This window comes from Pyxicephalus adspersus, chromosome 9, assembly GCF_032062135.1.
Source record: "Pyxicephalus adspersus chromosome 9, UCB_Pads_2.0, whole genome shotgun sequence".
Lineage (NCBI taxonomy): Eukaryota > Metazoa > Chordata > Amphibia > Anura > Pyxicephalidae > Pyxicephalus > Pyxicephalus adspersus.
This window is the reverse complement of record NC_092866.1, coordinates 12110162-12135895: the sequence shown is the minus strand read 5'-3', so window position 1 is coordinate 12135895 and position 25734 is coordinate 12110162. Positions and strand designations below refer to the sequence as shown.

At 38.3% G+C, this 25734-nt stretch overlaps 1 protein-coding gene across 2 annotated transcripts in view; it reads right to left on the bottom strand.

The window, feature by feature from the left end:
- FANCA (FA complementation group A) overlaps window positions 1–25734 on the bottom strand; it is a 37155-nt gene that overhangs the window by 10418 nt on the left and 1003 nt on the right. For both annotated transcript variants that reach the window (XM_072422607.1, XM_072422608.1), the window contains exons 2-28: window positions 22299–22411; window positions 21248–21341; window positions 20893–21035; window positions 19903–19998; window positions 19741–19814; window positions 18933–19045; window positions 18362–18444; window positions 18252–18285; window positions 17019–17085; window positions 15773–15885; window positions 15469–15545; window positions 14933–15074; window positions 13383–13516; window positions 12375–12485; window positions 11195–11290; window positions 11055–11114; window positions 10055–10143; window positions 9450–9510; window positions 9253–9302; window positions 8241–8317; window positions 6998–7102; window positions 6299–6435; window positions 6153–6223; window positions 5058–5157; window positions 3829–3998; window positions 3065–3161; window positions 2461–2643 (exon numbers count right to left, since the gene is read on the bottom strand). In XM_072422607.1, coding sequence (XP_072278708.1) covers window positions 2461–2643; window positions 3065–3161; window positions 3829–3998; window positions 5058–5157; window positions 6153–6223; window positions 6299–6435; window positions 6998–7102; window positions 8241–8317; window positions 9253–9302; window positions 9450–9510; window positions 10055–10143; window positions 11055–11114; window positions 11195–11290; window positions 12375–12485; window positions 13383–13516; window positions 14933–15074; window positions 15469–15545; window positions 15773–15885; window positions 17019–17085; window positions 18252–18285; window positions 18362–18444; window positions 18933–19045; window positions 19741–19814; window positions 19903–19998; window positions 20893–21035; window positions 21248–21341; window positions 22299–22411 — 2690 coding nt within the window. The remainder of the gene's footprint in view (window positions 1–2460; window positions 2644–3064; window positions 3162–3828; window positions 3999–5057; window positions 5158–6152; window positions 6224–6298; window positions 6436–6997; window positions 7103–8240; window positions 8318–9252; window positions 9303–9449; window positions 9511–10054; window positions 10144–11054; window positions 11115–11194; window positions 11291–12374; window positions 12486–13382; window positions 13517–14932; window positions 15075–15468; window positions 15546–15772; window positions 15886–17018; window positions 17086–18251; window positions 18286–18361; window positions 18445–18932; window positions 19046–19740; window positions 19815–19902; window positions 19999–20892; window positions 21036–21247; window positions 21342–22298; window positions 22412–25734) is intronic.

Here is a 25734-nt window from a genome sequence, read left to right as displayed (position 1 = left end):
AGTGCTACCAGCAGCTAGAAATGTACCGTATTTTTCGGACTATAAGACGCTCCGGCCTATAAGACGCACCCAATTTTAAAGGAGAAAAACCTAGAAAAAAAAGATTCTGAACAAAATACTAAAAAATCACTCTGTGTCAATGTATCCCCTTCTAATCACTCTGACACAGAGTGATCAGAAGGGGATACATTGACACAGAGTGATTAGAAGGGGATACATTGACACAATGTATCCCCTTCTGATCACCCTGTGCCAAAAAATCATACTCACCCGATACCGCGATCCCGCGATGCTGTGGGCTTCTTCTTCTCCTCGCTCTCCTCCTGGCTGCAGCGCGTGTCTCCTCCTCCTCTGAGCGAGGAGAAGCCGACACGCATACCCCAGCGATCCCATAAGCAGGCTGATCCAGCCTGCTTACCGGATCGCGAGGGCACGTGTGCCGGCTTCTCCTCGCTCAGAGGAGGAGGAGACACGCGCTGCAGCCGGGAGGAGAGCCAGGAGAAGCCGGCACCCGTGCCCTCGCGATCCCGTAAGCAGGCTGATCCAGCCTGCTTATGAGATCGCGGGGGCACGGGTGTCGGCTTCTCCTGGCTCTCCTCCTGGCTGCAGCGCGTCTCCTCCTCTGAGAGAGGAGAAGCCGACACGCATACCCCAGCGATCCCATAAGCAGGCTGATCCAGCCTGCTTACGGGATCGCGAGGGCACGTGTGTCGGCTTCTCCTCGCTCAGAGGAGGAGGAGACACGCGCTGCAGCCGGGAGGAGAGCGAGGAGAAGAAGCACGCAGGATCGCGGTATCGGATGAGTATGATTTTTTTAAATTATATTTAACATGTATTCGGTGTATAAGACGCACCCACTTTTCCCCCCCAGTTTTGGGGAAGAAAAAGTGCGTCTTATAGTCCGAAAAATACGGTAATCTATGCTGTTTAAAGAGGAACTAAACTCAAAACAACAAAAAAACTAAACAAAAATACACTTACCTTCAATCCTGCATGGCAGTCCGATCCCTCCGGGGGTGTCCTGCATCGTTCAGAGCCGGCGCCATCTTCTCTTCTTTTTCCTGTTCTTCATCCTAGGTCACCCGACCCAGGCGAGAGATTGGGTGGTGTAGGATGAAAAAACAATTTGCCGACCTCACTGCGCATGCATGAGATCGTCAAATTGTTATCTTTGTGCAAAAAGGGCTCCTTCTGCGCATGCCCCAGATGCTATGGTATGCGCAGAAGGAGCGCCCAAGAGCCTCCTGGAATGCCTGACAAAGGTATCCTGGGAGGCTTTTTGCTCCCATTCATTCTAATTAGGGGAAGATGCTGCACCCATTTTTTTTTAAAAAGGATGTTGCACTTAAAAAAAACAAACAAACAAACAAACATAATTTTTATCTTACATAAAATAAAAGGGTTGTCTACCCTTTTATGTAAAGTGAAAATTCTGAGTTTAGGTATAATTTAAGGTTTAGGTCACATGAGGAATCTCAAAGACGAAGTTTCGTACCCATGGCATTATTTTAAACATGGGACAAGTGATTTGGAATCAATTAAATCTCCTAATGATTTAAGGGTACTGCTTTAATGGTAAGTTCACTTTAAAGTTGAACTCCAGGCAAACAGTTAAATATTATTATTATTATTATTATTAGACAGTATTTATATAGCGCCATCATATTACGCAGTGCTGTACAAAGTCCATAGTCGTGTCACTAACTGTCCCTCAAAGGAGCTCACAATCTAATGTCCCTACTATAGTCATATGTGGTAATGTAGTCTAAGGTCAACTTAGGGGGAAGCCAATTAACCTAATTGCATGTTTTTAGGATGTGGGAGGAAACCGGAGTACCCAGAGGAAACCCACGCAGACACAGAGAGAACCTGCAAACTCCATGCACATAGGGTCCTGGCTGGGATTCGAATCTAGGACCTAGCGCTGCAAAGGCCAGAGTGCTAACCTCTGAGCCACCGTGCTGCCCCTAAATATACAAATTAATTACAGATATGATTTTTTTTTACCTGTCAAAAGATTTGTATTTCTGTCTATTCAGTTCTTAACTTTACATAACTTATTAACATAGCAAATCCCTCTGACAGAGCAGAAGACCTAATACATTCTGCTGCAGCAGACTGCAAAGTTAACAACAAACTCCATAACGGTTTCTCCCTCAACCATGGACTTTAGGAAGCCGATACTAGTCTAAATCAGAAACTTGCACTGCTTGAAAAAAAAATGTAATGATTCATTAATTAAAAAGGTGCATTTGCGTCTTTAACATTGTCTGAAACAATGCCCTGTAATTATCAATGACAACAAATTGTAAAATCACCTTTTTTGTTATTTTTCATTTTTTTTTTCTAATGCGGTTGACACCAGTATTACACTAAAAGTTTACATCTTTTGCAAGTGTACTAAGAAAGGTGTTAGATATGCCTAAAAGTTATTCTTTTACAGAATACATCAAGCTTTACCCGGAATAAATCTTTTTTAAAATGTTCCTGAAGACAAGCCTGGCTCCATAAAGACAGCGCTGCATCTTTCCAACTGGCAGAAGAAAGGGACAGGGTAGTAAATGTGATCGGTGTGTCTGTCTCTTCCTCTTTTAGGACTTGTCTTCTTGTTTCCAGGAACAGCCTGGGTAAGAGGTGCTGTGTCTGAACCAGAAAAAAAAGGTTTAATACACATACCGTATACTTTCAGCATAGCTAAAATACAATGATTTTGAAAAAAGCAATCTCATCAAACAGTTTTTATTTTATGGTTGATGTTTGCTTGCAAGTAGAATCAGCTAGAGCGACCTGTTTTACTGCCGCAGTCATTACCAAGTGAAATGATGGTTTCACACTCCTTTAATAGATTCTCCAAAAAAAGAGAATGAGCAATTAAAAGTATGGTTGGAAAAGGGGGTCCTCCTTCTAATGAGCCTATGGTAAGGGGGCAGAGAAAAACTAAACTAACCCTGAAGAAACCTGGAAATGGAATGGAATAATAATAATAATAGAAACCACAAAAGAGTTATACTATAACAGCAACATAGCCTGAGGCATGATTGCCAGTCTGATTGTATAGAATTACCTTACGCATTATGAGTGGAGGAACAGAGTCAAATGATGCCTCTGGAGAAAGAAGCGTGAACCTGCAACAGGCGTAGGAAATGGCTGCTGTACAAAACCTAAAGGGAAATTATGACAAGAACATATTTCTTAGGAGGCAAAAATGGTGTATTAAAGGAACACACCCAGAAACCCAAACATAGAACACTATTTAAATGCTTACTTTTATTTTCAATAATCATTTTTATTCACCTTTGAGTTTGCTAAAGTTACAACTCCAGGAACAGTCAACTCTCTGGCACAAACCCCCTCCCACTTTGACATAACCTTCTCCTTCCTTGGGGATTCATAATTACAAATCAATTACTGTTTGCGCTGTCCCAGATTGCCCACCCCTACCTTACCTGTAGCTGCCAGGGGATAAGCAAAGGGAAAACATTACATTGTCACATGAGTGATAGCTCCTCGTCTCCTGCAAAGATGCTGACACTTAGAGCAAGAGTAAGGGCTTTTGAATCTCTACACTGAGAATACATTTAATGGTAAATAATATGAATTAAAAAAAAAAATAAACATAATCTTATGTTAGGAATTTTGTGAAATTGTCTAGTAAAAGGGTCCATAAGGGGGACTGGTAGCAATTCATGACATCACATGTTCAGATATTTGACAAATATACCTACTGTATAGGTAAAAGCTGTAATACAACAGATGTGCACACATGACAAATATGCCTTGACATTATAGATTTACTGCAGTAATAAATATCCAGCATTTTAGACTCACCTGAGAACTACAGAAAGAGAACCTGGACACTGTGAGCTTAGCAAAGCTTCCCAGTACTTGCCCAGTGATGGAATATCAGAACTTGTCGGTGTTAGGGACTTCCAACACTCATGTAAATGTACTGAGAAAGCAGCGAGTCCTACAACATGAGCATCCGTCAGAAGCGGAGCCTGAAATTAAAAAAATGAATACCTAACTAAAACAGTAACATAAAAAATTACCAAGGAAAGAGTAGATCATATTTTAAACTGCTGGCAGTGCTGTGTTAAAGGCCCAAAAACAGAGATCTGGGGATGTAATGTCAGAACTGCAGTACTACTGAATAGCCATGTGACTGTAACATATAACTGTACTTCGTTTCCCCTTCCACTGATCCAGAACTGCTTTAATACACCAATGCAGGTAAAAACTTACAAAAAATTGTTAAAACATATTTTAAATTGTAGTTAGTCTTAGTACCCAAATTGTCTCTTGAGATAAACCAGAATACTGACTAGAAAAGAAATAGTTATAACTAGTGGCCTTTGTACACATATGCCCCCATTACTACTCAATCACCACATAGGATCCTTAAGAAAGTGACGGGCTCAAGCAGACAGGAACAAGAATGCATTTTTGCCAATAAGGTAAAACTGCTGTATACTATTCTATGTACAGGTCATAGGATAGCTAGTGGTTGTGTGGAGAAAACATCTTTGAGGCTCTTTGAGGGACCAGATGCTCTATATAGAGCAGAGGTCAGCAAACTTTTTTGGCCACTAGGCCATTTCAGGGGTAGGCAGGAGCACACTTGGCCGGACTTTTTCTCGATTCCCGCCCTAATGGCTCCTCCCCTACCAGGAATGCCCCCTGAAGGGAAATCCCTTTCTTCCGCAATGCATACGGAAGAGAGGGAACGCTCTCTATTTACCCCGGCAGTGGAAGTGTTAACGCCAGCTACGGTAAATAGGGAAGGGAGCCACAACACGGAGGCTCAAGAGCCGCATGCGACTCTGGAGCTCGGTAGTTACAGCTCCGCCATGGGTTGCTGGTCGGGATTAGGTCGGATCGGCCAGGGGGTGTTAGGCTGGAACAAACTACCGGCAAGGCCGTATCTAGCCGGAGTTTGCCGACCTCTAATATAGATTATGCGTATAAAAGTAAATTCAGTAATGTGACTACTAAAATATTTAATGCACAGAAGTAGTATGTACAGGCCTAATTATGTATCTACAGTCACATAGACTCACTTGATGACTCAAGAGATGAAGGATCCTGGTCAGTAAGGCAAAAAGCGCCTTGCGATGTCCACACAGCATCTTCACATAAAGGGTTGGCCATTGCCCCTGGCTATTGAAATAATAATAATAAAAAAAGTTTATTTTAACATGGTATGGGGTGTATTTGATACTAATTTATTGATAATTGATGTCATGTGGGTTACAATGTCTTTACTTTTATAAAACTTACACAGCTTGCATTTCATGTTAGTCTATTCTGCATCAAGCAGGTGTCATACTGACAAGAAATGTATTGAAATTATATATTACATCGCCAAATGTTGGAAACACCTCCTCATCAAACCTGTATGAGTTGGTAGGCATCTCATTTCAAAACCATGGGAAATAATATGGAGTTGGCATCTATTGTTCTGAAAAGGCCCAAAAGGGCACAGGCAAAACTAGATACAGACAGAAGACTAATCTTTCTCATATCTCTTATTCAAATCATAGGAAAAAAATCAGTCTTGAGTTTGATTTTAACAGTTTCCATCAAATGTTAATTTGTTAAAAAAAAGCCTGTGATGATACATACTGTATGGCTTAAGGTTTGAAGACACATAGCCATCTCCATAACTAAATGTATGTGGACACTTCTCCATGATTGAGTTTGATTGTTTTCAGGAAAGTATACTGGTTGTACTAGAGAATACAGGTATTTCCAATCTTGTACCAACAATTTGGAAAATGCTCTTTTCTGTTCTAGCATGACTGCACCCCGTATATACAGCCAAATTGATAAACAAAAGAAACTGGTGTGAAAGAACTTTAGCAACCAGAAGAGAGCCCTGACCCTACTGAACTTTGGGATGAATCTGAATAATCACTGTAAGCCAAGTTTTTTCGACCAACATCAGTATCTGTTGTGAATGAATGGTACAGGCATACTCTATTATCTCTTGGAATGCCTTCCTAGAGTAACAGCAAATACTGGGTCATCTCCAAATGAATGCCTATGATTTGGGAATGGAAAGCCCAACAAGTTTGTACAAGTGTGATAGTCAGGTGTCCAAAAAACTTTTTGCTCTACATATAGTAGCATATGCAATAGATGTTGTGGGTTACCGATCGGGTGGATTTGTACCGGAGGCCACCAAAACACACTGACAAAAGGATGTAAGGAGTAAGTCAGACACCTGTCAATAGAGAAATTAGTTAGGTAGGCTGATAGTTTGTAGATAAGTAATAAAACAATTTTATTTTAAACTTACTGTTAGTTCCTGTGGTTCCAGATCTTCAACACTATGTGAAAAAAGTGGTTCAGAGATAACAGGAATGGTGTTTGGACCACCAGGATCTATCACTGCTGTCAGCCTATCTGAAATTATAGCAATCTGCGATGAGACCTCTGTAAAAAAAAAAAAAAAAAAAGTTTTATGTACACAGTGAAGATGTACTCAAATCATAACACATGCTAATAAATAACATCACTGGTCGACTAACCTTATAATATAAAAGAAAAAAAGGCAGTATAAAAAATCCAGTAATATGAGTACTAGTTTAATTTGGGATAGTGGGACCATGAAACCACAGGTGATTCTGAAGGGAGCTGAGCTGGGGAAGCTGATGTGCCTAAATTCCTCCATCTGGCACCATGATTTCACAACAGTGGTTGTCGAATTCTACAGTTTGCCAGAGCAGGGAGGCAGGACACAGGAGGACACCCCATGTTTCCCGAAAGTCCTTCCCCAAACAAGAAAAACACGGTCTCTTAGGAATATCATCCACTCAGGTAAACTCAGACCCAAAAGCTTGAGGATGATGGACTTGAAGTATGACGGTTGCAAGAAAAGCAGATGGGTGAGCATACTCTGCTGTGGTAACATTATCAGCAAGCATGACAAGGACATGTTTCTTTAATAGTACATTTTACCTACAGACATACTTTAAATAAGACATTTATTACCAACCATCATATCTCTTGCTATCTGTGACATACGGTCTCAATTCCCAAAGTGCTGACTGTAACTTTGCTATGGGCTCCTCATTCAGGGACACATCCATCTTTTCATTGCCTAATGGACCAAAAAAGTTGGTTTAAACATTGCATAGAAGGGCTCTATTCATGTGGCGAGAGATTCATAGTCAACATCAAGCATTAATCATCATAAATATTATTTACACAGTAAAACTTTACAGTGCTAAGCAGTTGAGCACTGCTCCCAACACAAAAATGATGGTTTACTGGTCTATATAAAATATGGAATCAGAAACTAAATGTTTGTATTAGATGTAATAGGGCACAGGACTTGACTAGGGTGGGTGTCCCTACTGTAATGAATCCCTAACTACAAAAGAAATGACATTTATTTAAAGATGCAGCATGGAAAGTTGAAGTACCAACTACCTTTATGAAGCTGAACACCATTATTTATGTTCAATTTATTTATTCCACAATGTACTTTTTTTGCAACATTCAAAATTCAACCTAATAGCATTGTTTTAGTACAGCTTAAGCTGTGCTTCCATTCTCCACTACACCAAGGCGACACCAGCACACCCGCTACAACTGACACAAGCACTGACTTTCTCATATACCAAAGGCGAAGAGAACAGGTATATAAGACACACATTAAAACTCAATACTTTCAGGAAAACTTGAAAAGGCCCTACAGTGGGTCACCACAAGCACCGCAAGGGTTCAGTACTCATTTGTGTCTAGGGTGGTGTAAAGTGCGCCTTTTTTATCTTATTCCTCACTCCCCACCACAGGATTTTGGCAACCTCACTTGCAATGCAGTTCCATTGGTTCTACATTACAAAGTGATTGTTACAAAGTGAAGTGAGGTAATACGCATACATGAGGAAAAATGAAAGGTGAAGAGAGCTCATTAGTCTGCTGCTACTCCTTTTACTGCCCAATCACAGGACAGGAAAGGGACATGACCTGTTAGTGTTCTAAAAACAGCAAAGAAATTTCAGAGCAGTGTTATATGGCAGGACTCAAGATTGGACAGTCAAAAAAAATCCAATGGTAAAACATCTCCGACATACGTATTTCATCTGTGTATTTGGCTGTTTGCCTGGATCTCAGCTTCTGATACAAATTACAGAACTGTGCACATTTCATATCATGCTTGGGATTCCAATATGCAGTTAACATACTAATCTGGCTGGCTAAGCATTATCCCAAAAATACTCAAACATTCTCACCTTCCAATTTCCGATGTTTCTCTAGTTCACAGGCATCTAGATACGAGTTTAGTATGTTGACAGGAATCTTATCGGCTCTACAGTAAAAAGGACAAAATGGGAAATTATTGTGTATTTTTAGTGAGCACATCACATGTATTGCCATATAGTAATGAAATAATTGGCAAGACAGGAAAGAAGACAGGTTCACTTTACTAAATTAATCACATTTTTTTTTAGTGCCTTTAGCACGCAAAGTTGGGGAATTCTTAGACTACCTTGCAGCGACATGATATGTACTCTCTTCAACTAATTATTAGGTAGCGGTGCTTTGTGACTTTATTTTGTGCCCAAAGGACACTGACGCCTGGTCTAACCTAACCAAAAAAAAATGCCTACAGTCAGTGAACGGGTAAGTCGTTAAATGAGAACTACCTTTATTATATTTTTCCTATCCTAAAAGTGTATTGGACAATTACATAATAAACAAATGCAGACTGATATCTTTTCTGAATAAAATCATCATCCTTCAGCTACTATATCAACACCTTGTTTAAGAACAACTGTAATATGTCCCTGATTATTTGTTAAGACTTAACTGTCAGTAACAGCCAGGTGACAGCTACTAGCTTTTAGGGCATTACATTTATTATTGTAACTGCAGCATAGGATCATGCTGACAAAAGTTTTTATACAGAATGCAAATGGTTAGGTCAGGTTGTAATACCTAAAGCAAATGTTTGCTTTTAGGATGCTAAGTTTTGGCCGTCCTTCTTGAAATGCAAGATTTCTTTCTATTTTCTGAGCTTCCATGTTTTCCTGTATGCGGAGCTCCATCCAAAAATTGGCCTGATTTATTAAAGCTCTGCAAGACTATCTTCTCCAGTCTTGGAGAGCCTAAAATAAATCAGCCGCAATGTGTGAGAATATAAATGTTCAAAAAATACTGAAAACAAATTAGGAAAGGAAGGTATACCAATCAGGAGGTAAATAGAAAAGTTCAAGCAAGCTCAAGAACAATCAATTCTCTTACCGCTTCAATGCATCAATGAGTAACATGAGTGAATCTGGGACCTTCGGCAGCTATAAAAAAAAAACTCAATCTGTAAAACTTTTCATCATCATTCCCAAGATAACAGTATAAACATTTGTATGCATGCATACAACTGCATAACGTAGGTTTCAAAACAAATGTCAGATACTAAAACACTCTGGATGTAGTATAGTTACCACTCTGGGAGTAAGTAGTGCAGGCAGAAAACGAGATGTAAAGTACGGCCTCCGGAAAATGCTGCAGATCAATAAACAGAATTTAATTTTAGAGCTGGAAAAAGTGGAAAATGGTAACCACAGCAACAACAATCTATATATTCAGCTGCTGATTTCTATACATATATATTATGTAAAGTTGTGCTTAACAGTTTACAAACACAATTTTTTTTGTTATGATTTGAATAAATTTAATATAACTGTCAGAAAAGCAAAATCTCTAAAAAAGCATTGCAGGGAAAAAAAATGGTCCTGCTCTGAAGTTCACCCTAGATTTTAATATTGTGTATTGCCATTTTGTTATATTATGAATAAGGCCCTTTATTTTTATATGTGGCAAATCAGTCTATTCATTCTTGCCAAAAAACTTTAGGTTCTGTGTCTATCCTGCACTACACTTTGCAAAGTGGTAAATAGGAAAAGAAAAAAAAGAGCGAGAAGTAACAAGAACAGCAGAGTTGGCTCACACATTGAACAATCAGGTCACACAATTTATTCTTTGAAAAAATAAAAAAAATTAAAAAAAAAAACAGACAAAAAAAAAAATAGAAAAATCACTTCCATACCTGGCTTCCATTACGCTGGCTGGAATTTTGCCCGTATTCTCAAATATCTTTACAGCCTTCTCCACATCCTGTTGTGCCTGAGACTGTGGCTACACAGGAAAAATAGAAGCAATAAACTTATGTAGCTACATAAAAAAATTATACTACATGGCAGATTAAAATAACCTGAGTATTAAGGCTTTAAATTCCAGGCAAGTAAAATTGCCTAGTAATAGCTAACACCCCTAGTATAAGTAATAGCTAACACCCTCAAGTATACTTGCCAATCTGTATTTCTGCGCTACCTCCCCTTTCCATTGGTGACCTTGGCCTTTTGCTTTAATAGAGTTCCAGGTAATAGGAATGACTTCTGCAAAGTGGCAGTGCTTGGGACAGAGCGACTAATCATAAGGGCCTGAACACTATCAGAGGGGGTTAGAAGACACCGCCTGGATACCTATGGAACTATCCAATATTGAAGCTTGTCAGGTTAGATTTCTGCAGCAGGGAGGCAGTGAAAGAGGTGTGAATCATTATTACTTTTGCTAGCAGGCTCATTATTCCTGAACTGTTTTACGAGGGTCAAGGAAAAAAAAATGTTTGAAATTATATTGACCCAAATAGAGATTATGAAACACACTATGGAGGTAAAGCAAAAATACTCAAAAACAATGTACAACTGTAAAATAAATAAATAAGCACCTCTACTGTTCACTCTTTACAGTGACTGTCCGTGTACTGGTGTATGATTACAGAGATAAAATGTAAATGCTAAGCAACTCAAATAAAAATGAACTTAAAAGTGTCTCAAGTGCGATTACTCATTCTGTATACTCAAACGCATTGTTGCCTTGTTTGTATCAATCTGTAACACATATATCAATTTCTCCTATTATTGTAATTGCATTGTTTGTCTTGAATACTAGTGTAAATCAATAAAAATAAGTTTAAAAAAAAGTGTCTCAAATGTAAATCAGTTATACCAATATATACAAACCCTATGAGAGTAACTTTTGCGCACCTGATCTTTATCTGATCTAACAGAAAGGTCCTCATACAAGCCCATGTCTTCAATAGAAACCTAGAAGAGAATATGATACAGATTAAAATAAAGACCTGGTAATACAAGGACCTTTTGTCTGTCCACTCCCGGGTATATACCTTCATATCTGCAAGTTGAGTTTTTGCCAGTGTAATGTATTCCATGAACAGAGAGCGGAATTTTGTGGGTACAAATGGCGAATGCAGGATGTGGACCTGGAAGAATAAACATGTTCACTGGAAATGGCAAATGTCTGGTTTCTGAAATTTTGGTACTGCAATGTGAAAAGGGATAGCGTATAATAACTATCTGTAATATAGCTTTTTGGATTTCAGACGTTTTTGAGCATCTGACATCTATTCAGATAATTCTATTAGAACCAAATACATTTTTTGAGCTTACTTTTAGTACAAAGAGGCCAGTCACTGCCTACTCTGTACATTAAAACAAGGCTTAGGCTAATAAATAAGGCTCACTGTTGTAACTAATGTCAAATGCACAAAGCAAACCCATATGCAAGTTCAACAACAGCCAGTCATTAACTTGTGGTTTTAAGGCCGACAGGCTTTATGGCAATTCGGATATTACAAATCCAAAGTTTGATCTCAGTTTGGCAAAGTTTAAGCAACCCTAGTATCTGAAAATAATGTACATTTACAAATGTAAAGTATAGACTTTTACAAACCAGAAGGTAAATACTATAAAGGTGGTATTTCTCATTTGACAACAGTTAGTAGGGCCATGCAAATCATTCATGATTGCCCCTTAGCCAATATTGGATCCAGTTTTCCTGGTGATACAGCTTAATATTATAGAGTTCTTATTTCAAACTACATACAGCTGTTTAGTTTTAGATCATACTGGGGAAGAGTTATGACGTTTGCCCAATTTTTTTGCTATCCAATCCGATTCTCCTTGCTTTCTGTCCCCTTAGATACAGCTGTAGTTTTATAGAGTGGGGAAAGTTTACACGTTCTGCTATCTCCTAAATACCTGTAGCAGTAGTGCTACCCAATAGTGCCACAGACAAAAATAAATCTGGACCAAGCATTACCACACCAAGCTGTTCAAAATACATTCTAGGAGAGACACTTTAACCTGAAACTAGTCTTATCTAATCCCTTATTGCTTCTCACAGGGCTACAGAGTGTTGAAAAGCTTAATATTTCTATTATTATTCCTGTTACTATTAAAATGTATTATTAATTCCTTTTAATACAAGAAAAAAACATGGTTTTAAATAAGTTACAAAATCTGATTGGCTGCCATGGGTAGACTATGCACTTTATTGATAAGGACCTTTAGGTACTGTGGTGCTTCAAATGGAACCAAGTCAGAAAGAAACTTCAACAGGAAGACTAAAGATTTTTTGCTGGTACTCTGGTAGGAGTTGGCAGAACCAAATGTGCTCTGGAAAACAAAAAGCAAAACATATACATAAATAAATATAATCTATGACAGATACCCAGCCCTTTACCTCTAATAGCTCAAAAGTGATTTACACTATTGAGTTTCCAATCCCATTTTCAGCATTTTGTTACTTGAAAGGATATCAATTCTTTCAGAATTCAGGTTGCAGTATAATGTTTTTTTCTGCCATAATGTTTTTTTCTGCCATATTAAAGCTCCTAGATCTCATTACAGCTCTCAGTTTAAATCAGCTAAATAAATTTCAGGCGCTCAGGGAATATTAGGCCTGATTTATTAAAGCTCTTCAAGACAGAAAGTTTCTTTTACAGGGTGGACCTAACCTAACTTGCTAGCAACAAAGTCTTGGATCCTACAGTAGTTTAGGTAGCTACTTTATCTTAAAGTAGTTTCAAAAGGCATGTATTGTTTTCCATTATTGGTAAGCCCAGCATATTCTATTTTGGCCTACTGAACTTCCCCTACAAATAATACATATCAACATGAATGCAAACGAGGAAATCAGAAGCACTTTAACCTAATCCTAAACTGTTTTTCCCAGAAATTACCTGAAACCTTGTTGTGCTTTCTTTACAAGCCTGAAGCTTGTGTAGGCGGGCACAAAATAAATCCCCTACTGTAATCATTTTCATCCCTCAATCATTATTTGTACACATCTTTTCTCGTTAAACACTTTCACCCCATTTTCCTCACTGTTTGTGATCAAAAAAATCGGAAGAGGTTCGGTGGGACAAAGGAGGAGAGCAAAATCCCAATCCGTGTATCTACAAGTCAGAAGGAACAAAGGACATGCAAGAAACTGCTCATTTTCAAACCAGTGCATGGCCAAGTCACAGATCATATTTCTATTCTTGGCTGTCAATGAAACAACTGTCTAACCTTGAACCAATCTGTGTAGGACATAAATGCAGCAGGACCTTCTAGCGCAGCCTGCCGAGCGATGAGAAAAGCTGTGATAAGATACTCCAACTCATAAGTCTCGAAGGCCTGAGACAGGAGACGACTCAAGAGATCTGAAAAAAAAGACAAGAAATTCTGTGACTTAACATAGTATATCTTCCTATAAATCAGTGCAAAGAACAATAAAGATGTGTCAACTGCACATTGCTATTACACATTTATATAGTGCCAACATATTAGGTAGCGCTGTACAAAGTCCATAGTCTCGTCACTAACTGTCCCACAAAGGGGCTCACAATCTATTGTCCCTACCATAGTCATGTGTTATTGTCTTCATGTACGTTAATCTCTAACACAGTCTAACATCAATTTTGGGGGAAGCCAAATAGCCTAATTGCATGTTTTTGGGATGTGGGAGGAAACCAGAGTACCCGAAAGAAACCCACATAAACACGGGGAGAACCTGCAAACTCCATGCAGATAGTGTCCTGGACGAGATTCGACCCAGCGCTGCAAAGGCTAATATAGTCTGAATAAGAAATGTAATTTGCTGATGCATTACTGTTGCTATTGCAGTGTTCTCCCCAGCAACTTTTAGCAGGTTGCACCACTCGGCACTTTTCAGCAACCACCCAGCAGTTTTTGGTTGGTTACTGATGTGTTTCGTTACAATACAAGGGCTTCCACCCGCCTACAGCTTTTTCCCACCCTGCTTTTAAACATTTCTGGGTTGAGCACTGTATTGTGCTTTGTCTTGCCAAATAAGTATGAGTTATGAAATATCTAATACAAAAACATGTGAAAGTTTCCAAACCCACTTCATGGGGGAATTTTCAAAGGGCTTGTATCCACACCACCTGCCACATTTGCACCTATACAGCCTAGATAGCATAAGGTTATGTTACATGACACTGTTAGGGACTTCTATTAACTTACAGAAGACAGCGACCAACTTTAGGACATGATTGAGATTGTTTCCAAGGTAAAACAATTGCAAGATTTAGTGTATATATATATATATATATATATATATATATATATATATATATATATATTATATATATTACAGGACAAAAAACATGTAGACAACCAGTGCTGGACTCCCTTTCTAAAAGTACTAGTTGCTTTGTCATACTGAACATCTTTCTGTAATACACGGGGTCAGTGACCCAGAAAAATTAAACACTAAAACATTAAGCCTGAGGCTAGCTGACCCACTGTTGAACTCTAATGATTTACTGGTTGGTGCATTGATGAAAATGCTGTAGCATTGAATAATGCTGTAAGCCAGTGCAATGATTTAAAAAAAAAACTTCATCTGCATATATTCCAGTATAATAATAATATTTAAATGTTTTACAATTCCTGCTGACCCTTGCTTGTTCCTGCTACACACAGACTGCCATTCTGTTCCTAAGACATTAAAAAATTATGGGAAATATAAGCTTATCACATGGCAATAAATGTGGTTAATACAGAAACCATGAAAATGAAATGGACGGGGTAAGCACTATGCATTAAAGTCTCACCTTTCACCAGAAGCTGAGCTTCAGACTGGCAGATGACAAGGCAGGAAAAAAATGATAAAACATGATACCAATTGACCTCCTGCGTATCCAAAATTGTCTGTACATGTGACGTTAGCTTTTCAGCACTCAGCAGCACAAACAGCTAGAGAGAAGCAGACAACAGTCATGACTGAATATTGCAATTGCAAAAAAAATATACAGACACAAATCAGTCAACTATATTGCAGGTGGTATCAAATAGAATTGAATAGATATCTTTTTATTGAAGGTTAGAAAAATCAACCTTTACTGCAGAGGTCATTGCTCAAGAATCTTACAATAGCAGATCACATTACCGAGTATTTCAGTATTGCTTCTATAACCTTAGCTGAAGGGGAGAATCATAGCACAGCAAACTGCCAAATGGCTGATCCCTCTTTTCACCAGAGATCATGGTGAACAATGTTTATGCTTCTGGTCATATAGCAGCCTGCAGCAGCATATGCAACAAAGCATTTAGCTAGCTGTTTTTGTCAGTATCCTACAGCCATACATACTTTGCGATACAAATCCATCAATAATTGGCAAGTTTTTGCAAAGCTCCACCTTCCCTGAAATCGGATGGCATCAGAAACTGTGAGGAAAAAGAAACAATTAAAACAGACATATAAAGTAATGCACAACACTTGTTTTTGTCACTTTCCAGCTGAAAGCTGATTGGCTGCAGTGGGCAGTACAGACATATATAAATTCTGACTATAAACCTATACATCTATAATCTAAGCACAAATAAAGTCAAAGATGTTTTTATCTTGCTGTGTTATATAATTTCTTTACATTTCTTTGATAGGCTCCCTTTACCTTTCAACTGTGGTTTATAGGTGAGCGTCTGACTGAGTGTGTGGAGAAAGAATTCCTCTAGAGATTCTGGGATCACACGGGCTCTGTATCTGGGGACCTTATAGGCAAGTAACCTGCAGAAAAACAGAAGAGTGAGTACAGCCCTGGAGATAACAAAGAAAAAAATTAGCATCAAATAATAAACCTCCTATATTTTGTTGATATAGTTGAAATGTAGAACAACTTACTTCTATATATAAACTATAGTCAAGCTTCTTATTAAATCCATACAAATGTTACTCTAATATTTATGTATAATATTGGATCTATCAGCTTAATGTGTTTTTTTGTTTGTACATGCTACATATGAATATATTATTGATATGTCTTTTCAATTATTGTTATCTTAACATACGTAGACCGTACAGTCCTTTAAACACCCCTGAGGAAGCCAGCCTTGGCAAAACGTGTCAGGAATAACAAGACTGAAGTGGTCCTATTCTGAATGTGTTAGGAACCTTATGTCTAGTACTAACATTTCATTCCTGTGAAAATGGAACAGGATTGGTAATATAATGTGTGATGGTATTATAGCTATATGTATGTGTCATTTATTATCAATACATAATTATTCTTCAAACAAATCATACAAGCCTCAAACCTCTATCTTTTTTTCTGTCTTTGTTTTCATATTAGCCAATGGTCTATACTAGCACAGCAGCACTAAGGCTGAAAGGGAGCTCCAATAGAGAAAGCGGAAGGGGTGGTTTTGTTAACATGCTACTGCTCTCTTATTGTTCAATCAACTGGCTATGGGTTTTTTTTACCCATTGGCATGCACACATTTCAGAGTACTTCTATGCAACTTCTGGAAACTAATGCCAAGTCTTATTTAGGTGCCATGGAACACTGCGATTAATGATACAATAAATATTGAATGCAATACAGAGCTGCGATTGTATCTTCTATACCTGTCTGGTGTTATGTTTTAACCTAAATTCTCTCTGGTTAGAAGAGCTAAAAAAACAAGGAGTCATTTAATTAGAAAGACTACATTCTTTTTGTAGAGTATGTGTAACCTAGAGGTACCTGCCATAAGCTTTCTTACCATCTCGTAGAGAATATTCATATATAATTGATTCTTACCTATAAGCAATGTATAACTTAAACATGAATGGCACCCTGATGGAGCTCATGGGGCTATAAAAAACTGGTTGAACACAAAATCAAAAATCAGCAAGTAAAAAAACAGGGAAAAAAGATTTACCAGTGTCGTTCCACTCCTGGTTTGTATGGCTGACCACTTCCTGTTTCCACAATGGCATCCAGGAGCCCTAAAAAAAAACACATAGCTCAGATTTGTGCAACAGGTTGGGGTTCAAATTGATTTTTTTTCAAACCATTGAAATTATCCAATTAGCATACTCCTAAATCTGCAATTTAATTTCTAAGACTGTACTTATAATATAAAAAGACCAAAGGTACACTGTGTACCCCAAGACCCCAGCTGACCTTCGTGTGGATAAGTGACAGTGTATGTGTAAGCATACTTTTATGCATTTATAGATTCACTTTTTAGCCTCACATAGTCAATTCACAACTAACAACTGTCACACCCTACTTTGATAACCCAGCAGTACCAAGGACAAAATAATGTTTTGGAGCCCACAGAGGCCTGAGGGTTCTCTTTATACCAAAATATGTTAGTATAGGGTGTCTGAGAACCCAATTGCCAAGCATTAATTCTGTCAAAAATTAAAAAACTAAGTCACATTGCTCTTACACACCCAGAAACATGGGGTGCTGATCACTCCCCCAGCAGGGAAGCAAAAATAAAGCAGTATGTAAAGCTGAATAGGAGCCCGTTAACCAAAGAGCTTTATTATTTATGGGGTAACTGCATGTCACTTTAGGGTTTGTCTCTTACATTGGTATTATATTGTAGTCATGGTTCCCAGGGATATATACATGTGCTGGTATTTCCGTGCTCTTCCTTTCATAGTAGACATATCAGCATCAAATACCAAATGTTAGGGTGTACAGTTCCTATGGAGACTGATCTCTCTACTGGCTGAGTTTAAAAATGGAAACACCATATTTATGTTATTAAAAGTAAATACAAATATGAACGAATTCTTTAGATTTGTTTTTACATTCCTGAATTCCTGAAATCATCTGTTGTATGAAACTTTTTCAAGTGTAACAAGCTCTGAGCTCATGAAATTGAGATTTAGCTTTTGACTTTTTTCACTAATGATTGGTTCTCTTTAGCCCCAACAAATGGTTAACGATTAGCTGACTAATTCTTTTTCTATCAAGCGAAGAGAAATATTTTTTTCACTACACATGTACTCCCCTACGTCTATTGGCAAAAACAAAAATGGAGGTTTTTTTTATTTCTGAGGGCAGAAGGATGTCACACTGTTACTCATGTCATAACGTCTGTCCAATAAAAGCCACCAGAAAATAAAAGAACTGTGGAAATCTTCAAATAACTTACATGAAAGCATTGTATCCAGAATAGAGAGGGAAATCTAAAACAAAAAAACAGCTCCGTTATAAATTGTACAGCAAATTCCAACAAGGTAAAATTTTTTTAACGTGAAGTACCTTTGTCATTTTCGACTGTTCTAGATTCTTTACAGAAGAAGCAGACTGGCAAAAAGCTTTTCCAATCAGCACAGCCAACAGATCTACAAATTCAAATGTTTGAAACTTTGAACAACATGAAAGAATGAAAATAAAAGTGATTATACCTAGAACAAAACATTCTGTACAATCTTTTCTTTCTTTTTCCTTTTTTTTTTTTATGTGATTTTGCAAAGACGTTTATTTAAGAATGCTTATTTGTTTTACTTGATGCTAGATAAGTACTGATTGTGTATTGCTATAATCAATACGAAGGGTTAGAAAAACACAGGTGTATTTGTAATCTTGATTTTGTTCCTGTCGTTTTGTATGTATTTCATGATGTTTGTTTTCATGTTCTGACATCATTCTGTATTTTTCGGCTACCTTTCTTTTATTGTTTAATTGTTTGTTTTATTTGTGATGCTTTGTTGTATACTTGTATATGTTAAAAATTTAAAAAAAAAATTAAAAAAAAAAAAAAAAAAACATTCCGCACAAAGCCTGCAACTGTTATGGACATACAAAGTTTCCTGTTCATTAAAAAACTTACTAGATACGATCTGTTCCACAAACTCAAGATCAACAGATGAATCTTCTATTTGCAGACACAGTGCCTTCATTTCAGTGCAGAACCAATTCACAGCAGAGCTTATGTCTGTACAACTAAACAAACGATATGTCAACACCATTAGGCACAATTATCGTAAGCAAATTAAAGAATACAAAAAAAGGCATCAAACCTGCTGGTCTGACAATGAGAGAATCTTAATCCTTAAAAATAGATATGGCTAAATATGTGATTTTCAAAGCCCATTAAGATGTATTGTTTGGGAGGACACACCATATGAAGCAGAGTTTAAGGGAGAACTAAACCCTTCCATTGCTTTGATCACAATTTTTTAAATACACTTACATTTCACCGCTCATATCTGAGCATCACTATCTCCTTCTTCTCTTTCTGGTTTCAATTTATTGATTGGCCTGGCCAGGATAAAGTAAATCTTGACCAGCCATCCGGGAGTTCATTCAGTCCTAATAGCTACAAGGCAAGCTAGGATGCACTGGGTATCCCAGCTTCCTACCCTAAACTGGACAGCTTAGCTCAGCTGCCTAATTGCAAATTTTTAAAGAGAAACTTTAGTTCTGCTTTAAGTGTATGTCAAAGTACTGGACACCTGGATGCTTTGTTTTGAGCAGCAGTCTGATTCTCCAGTGTGCTGAAGAGCATGGGGTACGTTAAAACCTTTGTAAAACAGATGCATTACCCACATTTATTACTGTCTGTGCAGCCTGATTGCATAAAAATAGAATTAAACAAGACTCAAGTGGGCTTTAGTAACACAGACAAACAACCTTACCTCTCCAGTACATCTTCTATTCCTATTATGTCCATACTGTTTAAGTGCCACACAACTTCTAACACCGGAGGGCGCTGCAGAGCAAACATTAAGAACAGTTACGAGAGCACTGTGCTAATTCTGAAAATAATGTGCAGCAGCAGCGTCAGGTATAGAACTCACAGGTTGTTCCCAGATCTCCTTCAAGAAAACCGAGCATTTGAAACAATTTTCTGACATCAGCGCTTTCAGTGTCTTTAGAAAAGCTGTCAACTTGTCCTGTGAAAACATGATAGAAATTATGAAACAGCCAAGTACAGAATCTGTATGACTACATTTATCTACAATGTGGATGTTGTCAATATTTATATAGACAGTACATTATGTGTACTTTTCATTCATAGTTACCAACCGTTCTGTACTACCCATAGACCAATTGAGGATAGGAAAATAAATTAGTGTGGAGTAGACTACTTCCAAATCCTTTCAAATCTGATTGGATGTGAAATCAGTTGAAATAAATATTCTGCCTGTGTATACCCAGCATATAATACTACTTAAATCATGCACAATATAAAGTACATGCTTAACAAACTAATGTTACAAAAATGATGAACTATATTAGTATTAGGTAGTGCAATAAGGTAATTGTAGAGGCTACTGGAATAATGATCAGGCAATTAAAGTTTTATATCAACTCCCTCTGTCTAACGGAACACAGCACCGATCATTAAGCAAATGGCAGTGACTCATATCAAGCAATCAGTATGTATCTTTCAGGAACCTGATAATTATATATATATATATATAAAATATACATGCACACACACATATTGTTGGGTCACAATACAGGGGCTGCCACCCTCCCACAGATTCTTCCCGTCCAGTTTAAAAATAATCTCCTGGGGGAAACACCAAGCAAGCAATTTTCCATGGTTTTCCCTAGCAAAGCATCGCTGGTATTACAGCAAGAAAAAACACAAATTTAGCTTCCTGGCTCTCTCGCTTTTAGTCCCATAGACCTCAACTTTGGGAGACCTCCTGGACTCCCCAGCATACAGGCTGCACTTAGCCTGTTCACCTGGCTTCAGGCTGCAACTTTCCTTGTCCCCCTATATCTTCCCTCGCCCAGGAGATGTAATGGTAAAAGGATTCATAATCGGTTGTGCTCACTCGCTGGTCTTGGTTCAGCAATGCTTCCTTTATGTTGTTTCCAGCATTGTGGCAGATTTGTTGGATATTAGAGACAGCTGCCCTTGCGCCGAGTACATCAGCTGGTATGCCCCGATGTAATGCCTGATCTCTAATGGTGGAACCTGATTATAAAGACATATATAAACAAAAGCTTATCAAACGTTTCATTTGACTATTTTTTTTATACAAAGTTACATATAAAAAGGATACACTTGTCATATTTAGGATTTGAAATGACTGTCTGGAAAAAAAAAGATTGGCTAGACTACTTCACATTCTTGGATTCAGGCAAATGTGCACAGAAAGTCAAGAGGACAAATACAATTCTACTTACCAATAAAGGATTCTGGAAGTAGGGCAGATTTCGGCAATTGCTTAGATTCCAAGTTTTCACCATCACAAACTTTCTTATAGGGAGGGTCCTCTATCTAAAATTTGCAACGAAATAGTAGAAATTTACAAGATATTCAACAACATCACACAAGAGATCTACCTGGGAAGTCTACTAAAGGAGCCACACAAAAACAGATATTATTTTTTCTTAAATTCTGGAGAGTCAAATCACCCGATATCCTAAAGGGGAACTAAACTGAAAAGCGCTGGACTTTTCCTCGATCCGGTCCCGCGTTGTCCTATAATTCCTCTTCATCCCAGTGTGGGGAAAGTGCTGTGCGTCGCAATCTTCAGTCCTCCATCTTAATAAATAACATTTTTCCCTTGCATATAAGGGTTGTCTACCCTTTTATGTAAAGTGAAATTTTGCGTTTAGGTCTCCTTTAAAATATGTAAAGTCAAATTTATCAATGGAAACAATCATGAAAGATAATTACCAATGACAAATTTGACTCACAAATGAGCGCTGTATAGGGCTTTGAACTTCCTAGAAAATTTGACTACTCCAGGAGAATCTATTCTCTAGCAGAGCCCACTCTCTTCTTGAATGCCATACCCCTCTCCTCTTTTGGGAGTGTCTAATATTTGTAGGTGCTGATCCAGCTGCCCTAACCAGTCTCCCACTGAATATTTTTTCACATAAATGCTGGGAAAAGAGAAAGAGGTAATACTATAAAGTGTCATTGAGTGATAGCTCTGAGTCCGCTTGGGCGTCACGTCCTAGATGGCGGAACCCAGAGTATTTGGATGTCCACACATTTTACAGGTAAATAAAATACAATCAACAATCCTTTGTTTAGACGAATGCTATGGTGATATATTGACTTCAATATTCTTCCACCTACAAAGTCACAAGTAGAAATGCTGACTCATCACCACAATACATGCATGATGTAGCTGAACTATAAAATCATTGTTCCTCCTCTGGTACCCAGCAACAATTCTACAGTTGTGTTTGTAAATAGGATCTTCAACGCTTCACCAGCCCTCACCTCCAGCAGAAATTGATTCACATCCTGATGACAGCTCAGCAAATACACAGCCGCCTCCTGGATCTTTTTACTGCTATATTCAGCTTTCTTGTCTGCCTTCCTGGCTCTGCTGGCTGCAGGAAAAAAATCAATGGTGAGAGTTTATACAGTCATGTCAGAGTACACCGCACTTGTAAAACAAAGCAATTGGATTTCAGGGGATTATAGAAATGTGGGTACAACTCCATCCTTATTTACTCAGAGGGTTTTAATTGTGAAGGACTAAAAAATTGAAATCGAAATGTTCCTTATAACAAGGAAAATATTTACTTTTTGAGTTCAAGTCAACTTTAATTTAAAGATAATATAGATGCCCTTTTTCTCATTGCTTACTGAGAGCGTTTTATTGTAGAGGAGACTTCTTGGTTGAACAATAAGCAGCAAATGCACAGCTCGGTGTACAATCTCATCATAGCATAGTTCATTGGATTCAGTGTCCATCAGCAGAGGTTATGTCATTTGCCAAATAAGATGCTTAAAGACCCAGAAAAGATGTGAGTGGCGATACAAAGATAAGGGAGGACGCTGAGGTTGCATCACTGGAGAGGACACTTTGGGAGGTAATTAGACCATAATATGCTGTGTATACCGGCACATTATGGTGAGATCCCTGGGGAAGCAGCATGATCATAGTTCTGTTTAAACTGGAAAGTCCCACTTTAAACATTTGGCATCAGGCAGGTCCTTATTGCAGAAAGGGGCAGGTGATGTCCCTCCTGCAAAAAGTATTCTTACCTGGCTAATCGCCATTCAAGCTGTCAACAATTGCTGAGCTGCTCAGCGTTAATTTCCAGGATACCTGAATGAAATTCCACATGCCATCAAGATGAGAGGACGAAATGAGGACGAGAAGAAGGAAGAAGATGAAGGCGCATGTGACAGAATGGGGACAGGCGAGTACCCCCGGGGTTTAGTTCTGCTTTAAATGACCCTATAAACTGAAATCATGGATAATTTAGGGCACATATATGATGAAAAAAATGAAACACAAGGAAACTTTTAATGAAAACCACAGGTGAAAATGATCATGAAATATCCTAGCAGAAGTTAAAGCAAAACTAAACTGAAAAAAAAAAAAAAAAAAAATCACACTTTTAATTCCACAGATCCCTCGATCATACTGGAGAAACCCTTGATCAGGTCCCTGCACCGTCCTGGAATTCTCCTTCTTCCCAGCGCAGAGGAAGTGTCAGTAACCGCCATCTTCAACCTTTTTCCCTCGCAGGTGTGAGATAGCCTGCTGTAAAGGGGGGAAAAAAAAGAGCCAATCTCACTGCACATGAGTGAGATCAGCATTGCTTTTCCTTTGGTTAAAGCAGAACTAAACCCAAAAAAAAAAAAATCAGACTTACCTTTAATCCTGCAGATTAGACTATCTGTTTGAAGATTTCCTCCATCGGGTCCCGCCTCGTTTCAGTATTTGTCTTCTGCGCCGGCATCTTCTTTTCTTTACTTCCGGGTTCTTCTTCCTGCATCACCCAAACTCACACTGCGCGTGCGTGAGATCGGCAATTTTTTTTTCATTGATGAAAGGGCTCCTTTCATCAATGCATGTCTGACATCAGGCAAAAGAGCAGCCAAAAGCCTCCCGGGATGGTTGACGTAGGTATATCAGTAAGTGGGGCGGTGCTGCACCCTTTTGTCTACCCTTTTATGTAAAGTAAAAATTCTGAGTTTAGGTCCGCTTTAGGGAAAATGCCCCTTCCGCAGTTGCCCCCAATCAGGCCTGCGCAGAAGGAGCAGCCAAGAGCATCCTGGGTTGCATAACGTAGATATCCCAGGAGGCTCTGCGGCTGATCTGCCGCGGCGATCAAGGTTTAGGTACGCTTTAAATACAAAACAACATTTTAGGAAATCAAGCAATTGGAGTGTTTGTATTTAGAGTGTTGATGACTTTCAGAAACAACAAAGCGTCAAATCACGCAATGAGCTCCTATTTATAAATCAGAAAGTTATAATTGTACATTTTATCATTTGTGTCAGTATTTGCTGACTGGGTGCAGCCATAATGATGTCATTAAAAGTTGGCAGCGATGTTCCATCTAATGCCCGAGCCAAGAATGTGCCATGATAAGGAATCAGATTTTACAATTGTCAAACAAAGACTGAAATACTGACCTGCTGTATTTCTAGTACAATGATGGGCAAGCTCTTAGTAAACCTTTAGTCACTCCAAGCACTGCATTGTTCCTAATGTAGGTGTACAGTGCATGCTGCAAAACATACGCATGTTGCTGTGTGCGTTGCTATGTGTTCAATTTATTTCAATGAACTTCCCAATCAAAGCACACAAATGTAGCAAAATTCCTAAAGGTACACTGCCCTACTGTGCCTTGTGATATAACCCATTGTAAAGTTCCTCAATGGCAACCCAGAACACCCCAAACCCATGCTGTGCACGCGGGTCATTCTGCAATGAAATAGTGGGAGCGATCCAACAATGGGAAGAGCTCACGTTAAACATTGACATTTGCATTTGAATGCTGCAAAGTGAAGCAAAGTCTGTCCTTACCTAGCATTGCAAATACATTTTGATAGGACCCACAAAATATTCTCATTTTAGAAAGAGAACCTGTCACTTTGCTTAAGGTTGATCACCTATACCAGCCTTTCTCAAACTTTTTAACATGGGGGAACTCTGAAATAACTTTAAAGTCTTCAGAGAACCTTTTTTAAAACTATATACACAGCTCACTAGGGGTCCTCCATAGGATGCTAGGGAGTCACCCAGGGTTGCAGGGGTACCTAAACCTGTGAACAATTTCTGGATCAAAGTTTAGTAAAAAATTACACTTATTTAATAGTTCAATCATTTCTATTTTTTAAATATATATATTTAGGTTACCTCACAGGTTGACACATAGGCAATACCTATACAGGGGTATTTATAAATAAAATATTAATATAATTAATAAAGTGAAGCTATCAAAGCTCCGAATATCTTCTTCTGATAATTATAGTTACTTATGTGTCATACTGATCCACAGGCTTCAGATCTGCAGCTTGGAAAATTGGAAACTGCGACTCTTGACTCTTATGTTTCGATAGATCATGTTGCCCAATTATTCATTCACACTGTTCCATTGATTTAAAACCATTACTTGTGCTGGGGAATTGCCCCTTCCAATTGTTGTTGGTTTTCCCCACTCACCTGCACATCACAATTATGTGTAGTATTGAAGTGAAGGTCTGCAGAAGGAACCATTGAGGGCAGAGGGGGACCCAGGAGTTTGCTTCTAGAATGTAAATTTTTTTCAGTAAGGGGGGTTATTTTTTCATATATTTTTCAACCTTCCCAACTGGTCCTAATTTGGAGGATTTGTCCCTCTCCATTGTCCCCCCCTCTTGAATATATATATATATATATATATATATATATATATATATATATATATAT